General features: G+C 48.9%; 1 protein-coding gene across 1 annotated transcript in view; it reads left to right on the top strand.

Annotated features, from left to right (window-relative positions):
* The window catches only part of SAMD4A (sterile alpha motif domain containing 4A), a 113,754-nt gene that overhangs the window by 85,361 nt on the left and 10,726 nt on the right, over positions 1-17,667 (top strand). The window contains 3 exon segments of the mRNA XM_009996457.1: positions 10,664-10,927; positions 15,729-15,838; positions 16,473-16,559. Coding sequence (XP_009994759.1) covers positions 10,664-10,927; positions 15,729-15,838; positions 16,473-16,559 — 461 coding nt within the window.

The raw sequence follows: 17,667 nt of genomic DNA, 5'->3' as shown, positions 1-17,667 counted from the left end.
ACCCCCAAAACCCTCAGCAGAGACGTCCCCTTCCCCGGCCTCGCGTGCGCTGCTTGGAGACAGCGGCAACAAGGGGGTTATTGTTTCTCTGTCCACGTTCTTGAACAGGAAACTGGGCTTAAAAACGTCACTTTAAAAAAAAAAAAAAAGACTGCTTGACAGGCTTTTCTGCAGTCTTTGCTGCTGCCTCATTTCTCTGCTCAAAGCAGCTCTGCTTGTGTTTTTTTATATATTCCCCCCAAGACGTGCGAGGTCCTGGTGGCTGTTTGCATTTAGGACCTCTGGGTTCACCCTCCCTGGCTCGTATCAGCCCCTGTGTCAGAGGCAAGGATGTAGTTTATCCACCCTACAAATGGAGTTAGAAGTCACACCCACAAAATCCAGGGTGAAAATAAAAGGGGGGGGCAGGGGGGAAGGCACAAAGAAAAGGCTCCAAGGGTTAGGGAATGTTGAGCCGAAAAATGTTCCATCAGCTTCTGCTTCATCCACTCTGGAGGTGCCCAGGGAGGTGGCCGGGTGCCAGCCAGGCAGTGTGACCCACCAGTGGCTTTTTCCAAGGGTCCTGGGCAGAGAAAGGCTGGAAAAGCCACCAGGATTGCTCTGCCAGCACGGGGGAACCTTCCTGGAGGAGGGGATGCTTCGTGACTGGGGTAGCAAGGAGGAGGTGGAGGAGAGGACTGAGCTGAACTTGGTGGCTGCTTTGCAAGAGGGGACTGCAGGAGATGCTCAGTGTTCCCTCTCCACGGAGGTGCCTCCTGGCTGCACTGTGGCCTTGGTGGATTAAAAACATTCCCACTCCCTAGGGCAAATTGGGGTCACTCTGCTGCTCCAGGTACCTACAGACCAGAAGAGAAGTTTTACACAGTCAGACACTGCCTGAGGATGCACCATAACCAGCTTTGCAGCCAAGAAGTGCAAAAAACCCCAAATATCTCCAAAGAGGTCAACATGCACCTTTGCAGCACTTCATCCTTTCTCCAGCCATAGGGAGGACATTATTCTGACTTGTCATCTGTTGTCTGGACTGTGCACTGGCATAAGCACCTATGGAGAAAGGCTGAGAGAGTTAGGGGTGTACAGCCTGGAGAAGAGAAGGCTCCAGGGAGACCTTAGAGCACCTTCCAGTGCCTGAAGGGGTTCCAGGAAATCTGGGGAGGGACCTGGGACAAGGGCAGGGAGGGATGGGATGAGGGGGAACAGAGATTTAGGTCAGATCTGAGGAAGAAATTCTTTGCTGTGAGGGTGGTGAGAGCCTGGCCCAGGTTGCCCAGGGAAGCTGTGGCTGCCCCATCCCTGGCAGTGTTGAAGGGCAGGTTGGATGGGGCTTGGAGCAACCTGGAATGGTGGGAGGTGTCCCTGCCCATGCAGGGGGGTTGGAATTAGATGATCTTGAAGATCCCTTCCAACCCAAACCAGTCTGGGTTGTGAGGTTTATGTAAAGGTCCTCTGGCTGCTGGGGATGTGGTGGGAACTGTGCAGCAGTGGTAGAGGGCATGCGAAGACGACAGATGGTCTGAACACACCTCTGTACCCATCAGTGGTTCTGGCTCTCAGTGGAAACCCTCACATCAGCCCCATGTTTGAAGGACTTCTTCAGCACTTTAAGGGCTGTTTTGTGACTGGTGCTTTGGGGCAAGCCCCACGTTGGCCACCTCACCCTGCTTGGAGAAAGGTCTGTCTGCAGAGCCCAGCTCCTTGTCTCTAATTACAGGAATGGGTGGCTTTTTCCTTCTCAGGCTGAAAAACTGACCCAAAACCCTGAGAAACCACAACACAAACATCTGAGTGCTGTTCCACATGGGCTTCAGTGAACAAAAACCCTCTTGAAATTAGCCCCTTGCCTACCAAAATAGGCAACACCACTTCAAAGAGGAAGAGAGAAGCAAAAAACAACCCAGCTTCACAGGGAAGGCATTTGGAGCCTCAGAGTTTCTCCAAGCACGTTGCCATGCCTGCCAGCCCAGCTGGGATTTGGTCCATGATAAAGCTGGTTCTGTCTAGGGATGTGGTGGCCCCACAGGGATGCTTCTCACTGTGTCAAGCTGATGGTTTCATGTTCACCATTGCTCTTTCTCCATCCTCTATAATTTTTAGTTTTCCCCTGGAAATGTGAAGCCCAGCTTTGTTTGAAGCCTGAGAAGGCTTCAGCAGCACCTCCTGCACCTCAGCACCCTCGGCTCCAGGTTATTTATCACATTCTTCCCTAGGATGCAAAACATCCCAAGCTCATCTCAAAGATGTTACATGGAGCATCACCTGCTGGGTTGCAGCTGATCCCAGTCCAGAGGCCAAGAGGAGCTTTCTTGCAAGGAAACACAGTCTGGCATGGGCTGAGCACAACTCCTGTGGCTGTTCAGAACCACAGCAAAGAAGTGATGCCAGTTGATGAGGACCATGATCTGCTCTGGCCCCCATCCCATCAGATACCCAAGTGGAAGGAGCTGTGCCAGGCAGTGCCTTTGCAGAGCCTACTAGTGGGTCCCTGGGGAGCAGATGGCTCTTGCACTGCCCAAGTGAGCCTCTGGTGGGCAGGAAAACACTTTAAACCAGAAGTGGGACACACTTAGAAGTCCTAAGGGGTCCATGTGCCAGCGTGGCTTGCACTTTGGAGCGGTGGTTTCCTCTCTTTGTTTGTGCAGCTCCCACCACCAAGGCACTCAGAAAGGCAGGTGTGCCTCTGGCTGCCTCTTGGAACCTTATCTTAGCCCAGAAGAATAGATTAGATTTCCTTTTTAAATTAAAGCTTAATATTCTTATAATAATCATAATTTTAAAAGAGGTTTGAGTGTACAGCTGTGAACTCACACTCTGTTTTCTTCTGCTGAAGTTAAAGTGCACGTGGACCATTTATTTTAGCAAGAGACTGAATAAGTGGTTTTTCCTGATGGGGAGTTCCAGCTCGGCCATCAGCAGCCCCAGATCCACCTTGGACCATCCAAAAAACCACACAGGATTGTCAAAAGCAGGGAAGGACCTACACTGACCTGATACTTGGCAAATCTTTAGCTACACCCTCTGTTTCAAGATACCGAGGCCATAAGCACAGGCAGCAGCATTAATTAAATCCATGAAATTGCATTAAATATGCACCTTCATTAATCTCCTTTCTTGAGGGTTGTAAGTTAAAAGAGGGGGAGGTATGTGCACACCAGGCTGGTGCTAACCTGGGGTTTGCAGACTTTTTAAGCCTCAATGCTGATGGAAACTGGTAAGAGGGTCTTCAAGAAACCATCTTGCTCACCAGTGTCTGTTACAGCCAGAAGAGCTTTTAACTTAGGCCAGTCCTAAGAGCTCTTAAATAATCAGTGCCTGGTACCATGAGTGGGTTGGTGTCAAAGAGCTGGTGACTTTTGCTGCTTGTAGCATCCTTTGCAGATGTGAAGTTGTGTGAATTGACCCAGAATGCGGGACCCCACCAGTGGGTCCAGGCTGGCTCGGGCTGTTCAGGGACTCACAAAACCCTCAGCAGAGACGTCCCCTTCCCCGGCCTCGCGTGCGCTGCTTGGAGACAGCGGCAACAAGGGGGTTATTGTTTCTCTGTCCACGTTCTTGAACAGGAAACTGGGCTTAAAAACGTCACTTTAAAAAAAAAAAAAAAGACTGCTTGACAGGCTTTTCTGCAGTCTTTGCTGCTGCCTCATTTCTCTGCTCAAAGCAGCTCTGCTTGTGTTTTTTTATATATTCCCCCCAAGACGTGCGAGGTCCTGGTGGCTGTTTGCATTTAGGACCTCTGGGTTCACCCTCCCTGGCTCGTATCAGCCCCTGTGTCAGAGGCAAGGATGTAGTTTATCCACCCTACAAATGGAGTTAGAAGTCACACCCACAAAATCCAGGGTGAAAATAAAAGGGGGGGGCAGGGGGGAAGGCACAAAGAAAAGGCTCCAAGGGTTAGGGAATGTTGAGCCGAAAAATGTTCCATCAGCTTCTGCTTCATCCACTCTGGAGGTGCCCAGGGAGGTGGCCGGGTGCCAGCCAGGCAGTGTGACCCACCAGTGGCTTTTTCCAAGGGTCCTGGGCAGAGAAAGGCTGGAAAAGCCACCAGGATTGCTCTGCCAGCACGGGGGAACCTTCCTGGAGGAGGGGATGCTTCGTGACTGGGGTAGCAAGGAGGAGGTGGAGGAGAGGACTGAGCTGAACTTGGTGGCTGCTTTGCAAGAGGGGACTGCAGGAGATGCTCAGTGTTCCCTCTCCACGGAGGTGCCTCCTGGCTGCACTGTGGCCTTGGTGGATTAAAAACATTCCCACTCCCTAGGGCAAATTGGGGTCACTCTGCTGCTCCAGGTACCTACAGACCAGAAGAGAAGTTTTACACAGTCAGACACTGCCTGAAGATGGACCATAACCAGCTTTGCAGCCAAGAAGTGCAAAAAACCCCAAATATCTCCAAAGAGGTCAACATGCACCTTTGCAGCACTTCATCCTTTCTCCAGCCATAGGGAGGACATTATTCTGACTTGTCATCTGTTGTCTGGACTGTGCACTGGCATAAGCACCTATGGAGAAAGGCTGAGAGAGTTAGGGGTGTACAGCCTGGAGAAGAGAAGGCTCCAGGGAGACCTTAGAGCACCTTCCAGTGCCTGAAGGGGTTCCAGGAAATCTGGGGAGGGACCTGGGACAAGGGCAGGGAGGGATGGGATGAGGGGGAACAGAGATTTAGGTCAGATCTGAGGAAGAAATTCTTTGCTGTGAGGGTGGTGAGAGCCTGGCCCAGGTTGCCCAGGGAAGCTGTGGCTGCCCCATCCCTGGCAGTGTTGAAGGGCAGGTTGGATGGGGCTTGGAGCAGCCTGGGCTGGTGGGAAGTGTCCCTGCCCATGCAGGAGGGTTGGAACTAGATGATCTTGAAGATCCCTTCCAACCCAAACCAGTCTGGGTTGTGAGGTTTATGTAAAGGTCCTCTGGCTGCTGGGGATGTGGTGGGAACTGTGCAGCAGTGGAAGAGGGCATGCGAAGACCACAGATGGTCTGAACACACCTCTGTACCCATCAGTGGTTCTGGCTCTCAGTGGAAACCCTCACATCAGCCCCATGTTTGAAGGACTTCTTCAGCACTTTAAGGGCTGTTTTGTGACTGGTGCTTTGGGGCAAGCCCCACGTTGGCCACCTCACCCTGCTTGGAGAAAGGTCTGTCTGCAGAGCCCAGCTCCTTGTCTCTAATTACAGGAATGGGTGGCTTTTTCCTTCTCAGGCTGAAAAACTGACCCAAAACCCTGAGAAACCACAACACAAACATCTGAGTGCTGTTCCACATGGGCTTCAGTGAACAAAAACCCTCTTGAAATTAGCCCCTTGCCTACCAAAATAGGCAACACCACTTCAAAGAGGAAGAGAGAAGCAAAAAACAACCCAGCTTCACAGGGAAGGCATTTGGAGCCTCAGAGTTTCTCCAAGCACGTTGCCATGCCTGCCAGCCCAGCTGGGATTTGGTCCATGATAAAGCTGGTTCTGTCTAGGGATGTGGTGGCCCCACAGGGATGCTTCTCACTGTGTCAAGCTGATGGTTTCATGTTCACCATTGCTCTTTCTCCATCCTCTATAATTTTTAGTTTTCCCCTGGAAATGTGAAGCCCAGCTTTGTTTGAAGCCTGAGAAGGCTTCAGCAGCACCTCCTGCACCTCAGCACCCTCGGCTCCAGGTTATTTATCACATTCTTCCCTAGGATGCAAAACATCCCAAGCTCATCTCAAAGATGTTACATGGAGCATCACCTGCTGGGTTGCAGCTGATCCCAGTCCAGAGGCCACGAGGAGCTTTCTTGCAAGGAAACACAGTCTGGCATGGGCTGAGCACAACTCCTGTGGCTGTTCAGAACCACAGCAAAGAAGTGATGCCAGTTGATGAGGACCATGATCTGCTCTGGCCCCCATCCCATCAGATACCCAAGTGGAAGGAGCTGTGCCAGGCAGTGCCTTTGCAGAGCCTACTAGTGGGTCCCTGGGGAGCAGATGGCTCTTGCACTGCCCAAGTGAGCCTCTGGTGGGCAGGAAAACACTTTAAACCAGAAGTGGGACACACTTAGAAGTCCTAAGGGGTCCATGTGCCAGCGTGGCTTGCACTTTGGAGCGGTGGTTTCCTCTCTTTGTTTGTGCAGCTCCCACCACCAAGGCACTCAGAAAGGCAGGTGTGCCTGTGGCTGCCTCTTGGAACCTTATCTTACCCCAGAAGAATAGATTAGATTTCCTTTTTAAATTAAAGCTTAATATTCTTATAATAATCATAATTTTAAAAGAGGTTTGAGTGTACAGCTGTGAACTCACACTCTGTTTTCTTCTGCTGAAGTTAAAGTGCACGTGGACCATTTATTTTAGCAAGAGACTGAATAAGTGGTTTTTCCTGATGGGGAGTTCCAGCTCGGCCATCAGCAGCCCCAGATCCACCTTGGACCATCCAAAAAACCACACAGGATTGTCAAAAGCAGGGAAGGACCTACACTGACCTGATACTTGGCAAATCTTTAGCTACACCCTCTGTTTCAAGATACCGAGGCCATAAGCACAGGCAGCAGCATTAATTAAATCCATGAAATTGCATTAAATATGCACCTTCATTAATCTCCTTTCTTGAGGGTTGTAAGTTAAAAGAGGGGGAGGTATGTGCACACCAGGCTGGTGCTAACCTGGGGTTTGCAGACTTTTTAAGCCTCAATGCTGATGGAAACTGGTAAGAGGGTCTTCAAGAAACCATCTTGCTCACCAGTGTCTGTTACAGCCAGAAGAGCTTTTAACTTAGGCCAGTCCTAAGAGCTCTTAAATAATCAGTGCCTGGCACCAAGGGTGGGTTGGTGTCAAAGAGCTGGTGACTTTTGCTGCTTGTAGCATCCTTTGCAGATGTGAAGTTGTGTGAATTGACCCAGAATTTGGTAGAGGTGCTCGTGGTTTAGTAAGACATGGTCTGTTGGGCTCCGGCGTTGGGTTGTGTCGGGGAGAGAAGGGGAACTAGTTTTTGTGTCTTGCACTGGATGATTTCTGGTTGTTCCTGGCTGTCCTGCAGAGTTCATTATTTCTCCTCCAGCTGACACCAGTGTCTAATTAGGGGATGTAAAATGAAGGTGGAAGAGCAGCAGTTTGCAAGGGTATTACAGCTCAGGAAGGAGTCTGGGCTGGATTTAAGCCCAAAAATACCCTCTTGATTGCAAGATTTTGGTGAGGAGAGGATGGCTGCAACATTGCAGGGCACAAGAGGAAGGACTTATGGTGCAGCCCTTTACCTCCTGAAAGGGGGCAATCAGCTCCTGTCCTTCTTGCCTGTTCCCCTGCATCTCTCATTCATCCAAAGGGCACAAAGATTTCCTAACCCACAGTTTTTCCTACAACAAATTCAGGATGGCTCTGTCCCCCCAGACCATGCACTCAGAGCTGGGTGCAGCAGGCACAGAAGGGGCTCTGGCCAATGCCACTGTCGTGCTCAGCCCTGCTGATGCATTTCAACTGATTTATCAGTCTTTTCCCATACTTCCCCCCATTATTTTATTATTTTTTTAAATGCTAAATATTGTTTTTCTCCTGGGAGAGTAGTAGGACAGCTCTAGGGCTCTGTTGTGGTGTTGCTTTTAGGGTACAATTGCAAAGCCAAGAGGTGAAATAGCTTAGCCAAGACTTTGTTAAATCCATCCATTTCTGCATCAGGATGCACCACAACTTCAGGAAACACAACATTGCTCTGAAAACAATCCCAGGTCCTCACTGACATCCTTTTCTGCCAGGAGACTTCTGAAAGATGGTTTCTAGAGTTATTTAATGGCCAGGGAGTAAATTATTCACATAAACATCTCCCTGCTTCCCTGCATGGCACTGGTGTTACATGTCAGGAGAGGAGGGTGTTTTCAGAAGCAGGAACAATTTAGATTTTGCAGAAATCCACAGGTTTTTGGCCTCAACCATCAGCTGCATGTGGCACCAGCTGCTTTTTACAGGTGCTTAATGAATGCAAACGAGCTCTGGTGTGTTTTTCTCTCCCCTCCTTTTATAACCCCACTACTTGCTCATTTTCATTCCTCTTCTGGTCAGCAGAGATGGCTTTGATGGTGGGTTTTCCCTCAGGCTTTAGCTGGGAATTAAACCCAGCTTAACATTTACAGCACAGTACACCTGGCTGGGGGTTTTCCACCAAGCCTCATTTATATTGGGAAATAACACATGGAGGAGCCATGAGTAGCTTTGATTAAACTCCTGCCAGTGGGAAAAGGGGGGTAGGGAGTTTTGTGTTGGAGTTTTAGGAAGAAAAGCAACAAAAATGATTACTTTCCCCAGGATTTTTAGCCTTTTTTTAAAAAAAGATTTAAGAAATTCTGTTTTGAAGGAAAAACTGAAGTTTTTTGCTTCACTCTTGGATGGGCTGGAAGGTCGTTTTAACTCCTCTACCCTCAAATTTCCCTGGAGCAGAAAATGTGCTTTTCATTTCATCTCCCCCATGCTGAAGCTTAGAGCTGCTCGTGTGGAGAAGTCAGTGTCTTTCTGCAGAATTTGCTCTTCTCTCCAGAAATGAGTCCTTGTTAGCAGGGCAGTGCAGATGTTCTGGGAGCCATCCTGCTCTGAAGCCCACCTTTCTACCAGGGGTGTGTTACAAACAGGGGTCTTGGCTTGGGTTTGGTGCAGACCACAAAGGCCCTTCCTGAGGTGCTGATTCCACAGCCTGTCCCAGTGATCCCAGCTGAGCCATGGATAAATCCAAAGGTTTTTCTGGGGCTCAGTTACCAGGAAATGGCCCCCATGAAGTTCAAGTAATTTCATTAAAAGTAACTGTAATAACACATTAACCACGTGTTTTACAGCCTAAATCCCTACATTAAAATACATTAAGTGCATTTATGGTTTAACCAGCAGTTTAGTGACTTTGTGAATGATGGGATTTAATTTTGTTCAGCCAACAGACCCATCTTTTCATCTATTTTTCATTACAGGAAACAAAGATAACTTTCCCATATCCATCTTTTCCTCTAAATACCATGTATTATCCCTAGTAACCAACAGACCTGAACAAAAGACAATCTAAATCTTTAAGGAGATAACTGAAAATGAAGGAGACAGTGTGGAAGAAGAGCAGTGAAAAATGGACACCATTTAGTAAAAACTGTCTTTCAAAATCTATTTGAGTTGCAACGCTTCTCCCCAGCAGTGTCAGGAAATCTATGATTTGGAGCTTTTTAATACATTAGCCTATAAAAGGTGGATTTCTGTGTTTGACTGAAAGGCAAGTTGGTACCTACCCAATGTAAAGCCTTTCTCAAGGAATGACTCCAAATTGCAGGAGCTGGTGCATCACTTTTTTTTTCACAGTAGTGTTAAAAGTGCTTATTAAAAACTAAAATGAAGGAGACAGTGTGGAAGAAGAGCAGTGAAAAATGGACACCATTTAGTAAAAACTGTCTTTCAAAATCTATTTGAGTTGCAACACTTCTCCCCAGCAGTGTCAGGAAATCTATGATTTGGAGCTTTTTAATACATTAGCCTATAAAAGGTGGATTTCTGTGTTTGACTGAAAGGCAAGTTGGTACCTACCCAATGTAAAGCCTTTCTCAAGGAATGACTCCAAATTGCAGGAGCTGGTGCATCACTTTTTTTTCACAGTAGTGTTAAAAGTTATTTATTAAAATCAAATTGAACTCGGTGGTACCAAAATTCCACCCAGGAAATGCAAACCTGTCTAAAGCTGAGAGGGAAAAAATAAATCTGAAGCTTTCCAGAGATCATTTGGGAGGAGGGGGGGGGTCCAGCCTCACCTCTTTGGCAAGGGTGTATTTTCACCATTGCTTTGGGTGTTTGCTTTTGTGGAGGTTTAAAAGGCCAAGTACTTGAAAGCCCACCTGATGGTGGGATGGTCTGATTGCTGATGACAGCTCAACTAGGTGCAAGGTCTTGGTAGGAGTCAACAAGGCTTAGTTATTTCTATGGATGAAAAGTTCCTCTGTGATGATGTTAGGCAGGTGTATAAATGCTTGTGCTTCAGGGGAAAAGCCAAGAGGGAGAGACAGGAGCTTCCCCTGGGTCTTTGCAGCAACGTTCCCATCCTGGGGATCTTTATGCCTTTACCAGGAAGGTAACAGGTTTGGATGATTTTAGTGGGGCGAGTTTTGTGGTCTCAGTGTAGTCATAGAACCTCAGGCTGGCTTGGGTTGGAAAGGACCTTAAAGATCATCTAGTTCCACGCCCCTGGCATGGACAGAGACGCCTCCCACTAACCAGGTTGCTCCAAGTCCCATCTAGTGGCATGAAAATTCCCATTGCAGCAGCAGCAGTGACTTCCCAGCGGGAAGCTCAGCTTTGCTGTCAGGACGTGACTCCACACGGTGAAAACCTCCAGAGCTGCTCCATTTTTTCATCTTTTTCCTTTTTTTTCTTTTTTTCTTTTTGCTTTTTTTGTCCCTAGGGATGCAGCACCTTCAGCAATGGAGCTCCTGTCACCCCATCTCCTTGCAGGTGTTCCCATCCCCTTTGCTTGCCAGGAGGCAAAGCCAGGAGCTCAGGGTAGGGCTCAGGCAGCCACGGGCACTTCAAAACCCACCAGCAAGGCACCCTGGCCAACCAACAACCCATTTGATGATTTCATTCCAATTTTTTCTTTTTAATCTCTTTTTGGGGGGCTCATCCCGGGCCGCGAGTGGGGGAATAACCTCTTTTTTTTTTATTATTATTACTATTTTTATTTTACTTTTTTTTTGTTTTTCCAGTTCTCTCAGGCCAGACACACCACAGCCCTTTGAAACGCTCTGTGTCCCTTACCCCACCCATGAATGTGCCAAACCAACCTCTAGGACATGGATGGATGTCTCATGAGGACTTACGAGCTAGAGGACCCCAGTGCATCCCTTCTGATCATGCCCCCCTGTCTCCACAAAGCAGTGTAGCCTCTTCGGGAAGTGGTGGGAGTGAACATTTAGAAGATCAGCCTTCTGCTCGTAACACATTCCAGGAGGAAGGGAGTGGGATGAAAGGTGAGTGAAAAAAAAAACAACACCACAAAACAACACCAAACCAGATGCCTTTCTCACCCCCCCCCCAACCCATCCATCCATCCCCAGCACCCAGAGGCAGGAGGGGAAAAGCCATTTTCCTGGCAGCACGGGGCTCAGTTTGTGGTTTTTGGGAGAGAGTTTTCATGACCAGATGGGGCTTTTTGGACGTTTCTTCCCACTTCAGGAATGTAGGTTTAGGGAAATAACTTAGGTTGTCTTCTAAGCAGCAGCTGTTCCTGGTCTGACATCTTCCAGTTGGGTCCCAGTGGGCTGGTTTTGCCCCCAAAAATCCTGCAAGCTGCCAGCTTTCCAGAAAGCTGGATTTTTATTCCCTAGCCTGGGGCTCTTGGCTGCAAGTGGTGCTCTCTTCTCTCCTCTTCTCTTTCTTTTCCACTACAGTGAAAAATAGCTTAGCATGAGTTTAGGAACTCACTTGTGATTTGTCATTGTGGTGTTTGGTACTTACCAAGTCTTTGGAGAATTTTTGGGTTAGGGTGCTTGTTTGCAGTGAATTTATCCGGTGCGTTTCAGCTGGTTTTTCCCCATTTCCACCTGCATTTCACAGAGATTTGAACTATAAAGATACATAATCCTGTTGGTAACTGAGGCAGAAACGAAACCCCCGTTGCTGCAGTCGAAGCTGGAGAGCAAACTCGAGGCTGTAGAGGGATAAATGGGTAAAAACTGGGCAGATATTCCAGTGAACAGACAAAACGAGTGAAAATGAACCCACAGCTTATCAGGGACTGATTTTAAAAATTGCACTTTTCATTAATGCAAAGCAACTCTGTTGTGTAGAGACAGGTGATGTGTCAGAATAGGGAAATAACCATCTTTTTTAAATAGTCACAGAGTTTGATTTTATTCTAATGACATGCACAGCTAGGGGCACATCAGTCTCTGTACTGTGAAGTCGTGTTTGGCTTGGCACTGTGTGACTTGGATCTGCATGAGATAAATGCATGAAAAAACCTCTCCTGGTTTCCCTGTGAGATAGATGCTCTCCCTGGCTGGACCTTGCACTGTGGTGTTGCCCTGGGTTGGGGGCCATGGGCTGGAGATGTGATAGGAGAGTTTTCTGAGCTTGATAGCCTTGCAAAGCCTTTAGCTGTGATAAGGGTCCCTGAGGCTGCCCATGACTGGGGATGGATCAAGGAGACCCTTTCTGGGAGCTGGTGGTGTGGAGGGGTCTGTGTAATGTGGTGTTCCTCCAGGTTTCTGCTGATGGGGCTGAAGAGGAGACCACAGGGAGCTCAGCTCCCTGTGATTCACAGCCACAGGTCTGGGACCAGGATGGATGGAAACTTTGCAGTGCAGTGTGATAGATCTGTACAGCCCAGACTGTGACACCCAAAGGCTCAGGGAGTCCACAAGCAATAATCAATTAAATAAAGTCCACAGATGAGGACAGCCCGTTGCTGCTGCGTTCAGCCCCACCACAGGAGATGGGTTCCCTTCCCTGGGCCATCCCTTCCTGAACATCCTCCTTCTCTGGGGGAAGATTTGCAGATATCTAAACCTGCTTCCCCCCGTTGCTGAGCTGGCCAAGTTGCTTTTCTCCAGCTCTCCAGGAATGTGCAAAGCAGATGTCTGCAGCCTCTGGTGTCTGTCGTGTCCTCCCCCCTCCAGTATATTCTCTTCAGGCTGAATTAACCCAGTTTCTTCCAAGGTTTTTTTTTTTCCTAAACTTGGGGCTGTTCTTGCTTCTCTCTTCTGGGTTTTTTTCCCAGAAAGTCCATGCTTTATGGAAGATGTGTTGCCCAGAACTGGACTGGGAGGCAGAGCAGAGACTTCCTTGCTGTACACAGAGACTAGCTTGCTGTGTAGCTCGTCGTCCTCAAATAACCCACCCCTGGGGGCTGCCTGTGGCCCGTTGTGTCCCCACAGCTTTCCTGCAAAAAAAAAAGGGAAGTACTGCCCGTTCCCTGCCCTTGGTTCCTGCCATCTCTGGTTCCTACAGACGGGCACAACCTTGTGCATTTTGATGGGGTTGCATCTTCCTCCGTCCAGACCAGTCGCACAGTTTGCCAAGTCCCTTCTCTGAATTGCAGCCACGTCTCCCCAGGCGCCTGCAGGCTCCTGTGCTTTGGTGTCACCTGCTTCCCCAGCCAGCTTGCTCCTTCTTTAACACCGTTTGGGATGTCCAGGAGGACAGGGAGGAAACCAGACCCAAGGGGGATCCCCATCTGACATGGCTTTAGTATTTCATCTCCCATAACGTCATCTAGTTCTTTCCATACGTCTTCATACCCTCATGTCACCTGTTTCTCTTCTTTCCATCTCTTCTCATGCTGAAGGGAAAGTGCCCTTTGGCTTTTTTCCCAGCCCCTGGTTTCTCCAGGAGAAGACAAAGACACTTTGTTCCCATCTGTTCGTGGGGTGCACTGGGAGGAAAGTTTGGGTAGAACTGGGGGTTTCTGCTGTGAGTGCATCCATGGCTTAGCATGGTGTGGATGAGGGCACTTCTGAAGGTGTCCTCTATAAATACTGTGCTGTGTACATAGAATCATAGAGTCATTTTGGTTGGAAAAGACTTTGCAGATCACCAAGTCCAACCCTTCCCCCAGCCCTGCCAAGGCCACCACTGCCCCATGTCCCTCAGCACCACATCTACACGGCTTTGAAACACCTCCAGGGATGGGGACTCCCCCCCTGCCCTGGGCAGCCTGGGCCAGGGCCTGACAGCCCTTTGGGGAAGAAATTGTTCCCAAGATCCAATCTCAACCTCCCCTGGCACAACTTGAGGCTGTTTCCTCTTTTTCTATTACTTTTTCCTTGGGAGAAGAGACCAACCCTCACATATATGTATGGTAGGGCAAATTGTTTTCCTTCTAAATTCTTCCAAATTTCCAAGCCAGCCCTGGACAGACGTGTGCCAGCAGATCTCCAGCATTTGATGCCTACAGGGGACAGTGCATGTGAGCAGCATCCAAGTTCTGGGTGTGCTGCTCACATCAGACACAGCATTTCCAACAGCCATGCCATGAGAAATTAGCTCCTGGTGATGGGGTGATTAAAGAGTAGCTCCGTGGGCGAGTGGCTCATTAGGAAGTTTGGCTTTCCAGGGACCATGAAATTGCTTGTGGCTCCTGGTTATCTCTTCCTCATGGGAAGGGGGAAAGCCCCATCACTGTCCTTCTGTGCTGGGGTGGCTTCTTCTCTGCAGCTCAATTCCAGGATTGCCATCTCTGCTGGCAAGGGGGGCTCTGGGACCCCCATGGCCCCAAATTAGGAGGTGATACAGGGAGACTGATGCAAAGGGAGAGAAGAGCTACTCCTGCCCTCTGACCTTCTGCAAAGGTTGGAGGGTGGGCTTTCTATAGGGTTTTGTGTCTATGTGAAGTTGCACTTCTCTCTGAAAGTGTCCCTGGGGGCTTTGCCACTGGCACAGACGTGTGCCTAAGGCAGGTGTCCCAGGGGAACATGGAATCAGATATTAATGTGTCATTGAAAAAATGAGGTGGTTTTGTGTTAGAATGAAGCTGGGGTTGGAGCTGGCCAGTCCCTGTGCTCCCCACCTGTGCTGGAGTAGAGATTTCTGCTCGTAGCTTTTGATGAACTTTCTGTTAATAACGTTTCAGGTTTTTTAAGCTGATGAATTTAAGAGGGTCCTTCAGGCACTTTTAGGACTGTTTAGGATTGTTGCATGTCAGGACTTTCAGAAAACAGCAAAGTTCAGCCCATCCATGCTTGGTAACTGCATTGTCCCTGTGTTTGGTGGTAGTTTGGTCACTTTCTGTGCAGCATTTGAGGAACTTCAGTTTCCTCAAAGTGTTGAAGGGCAGGTTGGATGGGGCTTGGAGCAACCTGGTCTGGTGGGAGGTGGCCCTGCCCATGGCAGGGGGTTGGGGCCAGATGATCCCCTTAATAAGGTCCCTTGCAACCCAAACCATTCTGGAATTCTGTGAACTTCATTGACATGCAAATGGTGACCTGTGTCAGAGGATGGAGAATCTGAGCAAAATGCATCCTTCTGAGGCCATGTTGAGACCAGGAGGATAGATGTATATTTGGGTGGCCATCCAACTGGACACAGAGGTGCTACCCAGCAGGTAATGGCTGGGCAGGAAGAAGTCATTTCAGTTGGTGCATTTTGAGGCCCCAAGTCGCCCTTCTGAAGCAGGTTGCAGGACCATCTTTGATGCCACATCATTTTACCATGCTCAAAAGTAAAAGCTCTTTGTTTCTCTTGAAGCAGCCATTTAAGTGTTCAGCACATCCCATCTTTCTTCATGCCACAAATCGATGTCTGCCATCTGCAGAGCAGCCTTTTGCTTCTCCTAAGCTCAAGCCCACCGCTCCTGGTTTTCCTCAGGAGCTTGCCTGTGTGGTGACACAATGGTGGCTCTCCATGAGGTGTTATGGTTTTGGACAAATCATTTTGTTAAGCCCATCTCACTAGGTCTGTATCCACCAAACTTGGTGGGATCCTTTGTCCTGGTTGCAGCAAGCACTGGGACAAACTGGAATGGTTTTATCTTGGGTGTGGTGTTGGTTTGAGCAGAGGCGCTTGGATCAGAGAGGCTTCAAGAGCTGGTGGGCTAATTCATGGCTGCTGAGCCGCAGAAACCCAAGAGCTGATTCTTCCTACCGTCCATATCCACAGCACTATGTCCTCCAAAGGGTTTGTGAAGCTCAGTAAGGTGTCCAAAGCACAGGTGGGCTGGTGGGTGGCACCTCATCCACTCCTTGCCTTGCCGTTGAGGTTCTGGCGCGCGGTTAAACGATGTCATGAACTAAGCAGGAGCTCTTCCTCTGTCTCCTTGCCTTTGTGCTGCAGATGTCCCAGCCTGGCTGAAGAGCCTCCGGCTGCACAAATACGCTGCCCTCTTCTCGCAGATGACGTACGAGGAGATGATGGCCCTCACTGAATGCCAGCTCGAGGCACAAGTAGGTCCCACGTCGGTCACCCTGGTGTCAGCCACGGTCCCAGCTCCTGTGCAGTCAGGAGATGAGATGCCCCCAGTGCCTCTTCCTGCAAGACACTTTGCCCACATGTGGTTGGGAAGCCAGCAGAGAAAGGAAAAATGGGGTCTTGGGGAGTGAAAAAAAACCCACATGGTACCTGAAAAAGACCTTCTCCCAGATTTCTCACTGGAGTCCCAGCAGGAAAATTCCATCACTGGGAGCTGAGTTTGTGGTTTTTTTCCAGCTGGGATGAAATTCAAGAGTTTAGGGGCGTGGTCTGCAGTACCCAGCTCCTCTAGAGTCTTTGGGGTTTTGGTGGCCAGTTGCCACCTTAAGCCTTGAAAGTGGCCCCACTTCTACATGTACCTCTACATTATCCCCAAGATGAAGGGGACTAGTCAGCACCTTTGCTGCCCCTGTGTGAGAGGTACCAGGGAGGAACAGACGTGCTGGAAATCTTCATCTTCACCAAGTCCCTAAATGATTTCCTATCCCCCTGCACTCAGAAATTTGCTTAACGTGTAGCAGCCCTTTTTGTTGAGGGGAGGAAGGATTTGGGCTGACCCTGCTGTCCTCTGGAAATCCTCATGCCAGGTTTTGTGCTGTTTTCTTGCAGAACGTTACCAAAGGCGCGAGACACAAAATAGTCATCAGTATCCAAAAGCTAAAAGAAAGACAAAACCTGCTCAAGTCTTTAGAAAGGGTAAGTAATCACAACCACTTGTGTATTTCTTCTTTTTCCAGCAGGCAGGAATTAGTCTTGGGTGGAAGCACCCTTTGGTTATACCTGTTTTGGGGATCTTTTGCAGAGAAATCAGTTGTTGGCTTAGCCACATCTGAATGGTGTCTTTGGTACCAGAGGCAGGTTTTGTTTGGGGGTGTATTTTGTGGAGCAGCTCCTAATCCACCTCCAGCACTCAGGCAGCTGGGATGGATAAGCCCCCCAGCACTGTTGCAAGCCCTACCAAGCTCCAAGGTGCTTGGGAACACCTGAGCTTTAGGTGGTGGAGGGCACCATCCCAGCACCACTGATGGGAAGGTGGTTGCCTACAGCCACACAGGCCACCACGGTCCTCTCCTGCTGGAAGACCAGCTGGGCAGAGCTTTTAACCCCTAGTTATGCCTCAGCCACTTGGTTAACTCTCCCATCTCGGTGCCAGTGTCCCTCTCAGGAGACCCCTCCATGCACAGCATTCCTCACAGGGACCCTCAAGCCCTGCCCCTACCCATCCATTCCCAAAAAGAGGTGGGATTTTCGGGTATCTTGTCACTTCAAGGACCTCTGCACTTCTGTGGAGCATCATATAAAAACCCAGACCCCCACATCAGTGCCTGAACAGGAATTTCCATGGAGAACAAATAGAACTTCATTGTCCCTTCCACAAAAGCTTAAGTTCTGCAGAAGTGGCTGTCAGAGGAGCACCAGCACCACAGGCTGGCTGGGAACAGCTCACCCAACCTCCCACTATTTATTATTGCAATATTATATTATATTTAATTGCACTGTCTTCAAGCAGCAACTTGCCAAACCTCCCGCCAGGGGCTTTTAAATACTTCTGTGTTGCTAGTTATTGTTGTTTTCCTTAGCTCACTGCCCCACTATTTATTTATAATATGGGATTGTTTTCCTTAGCTCACTGCTCTACTATTTATTTATAATATGGGATTGTACTCGGAGGGTGGCAGGAGCTAATGAAGCCATATTTACCTCCCTATCTTAATAATAATGATGAAATCCAAGAGATATAAGCCCATTGGATTGAGTTTGCTTCGGGGATTTGTTTGCCAGGTGGTTGCAAAGCCTCTTTCCC

This window comes from Chaetura pelagica, unplaced genomic scaffold, assembly GCF_000747805.2.
Source record: "Chaetura pelagica isolate M959 unplaced genomic scaffold, ChaPel_1.0 scaffold274, whole genome shotgun sequence".
Lineage (NCBI taxonomy): Eukaryota > Metazoa > Chordata > Aves > Apodiformes > Apodidae > Chaetura > Chaetura pelagica.
Note: the sequence above shows the minus strand (reverse complement) of the source record. Positions and strands in the feature narration are given on the sequence as shown.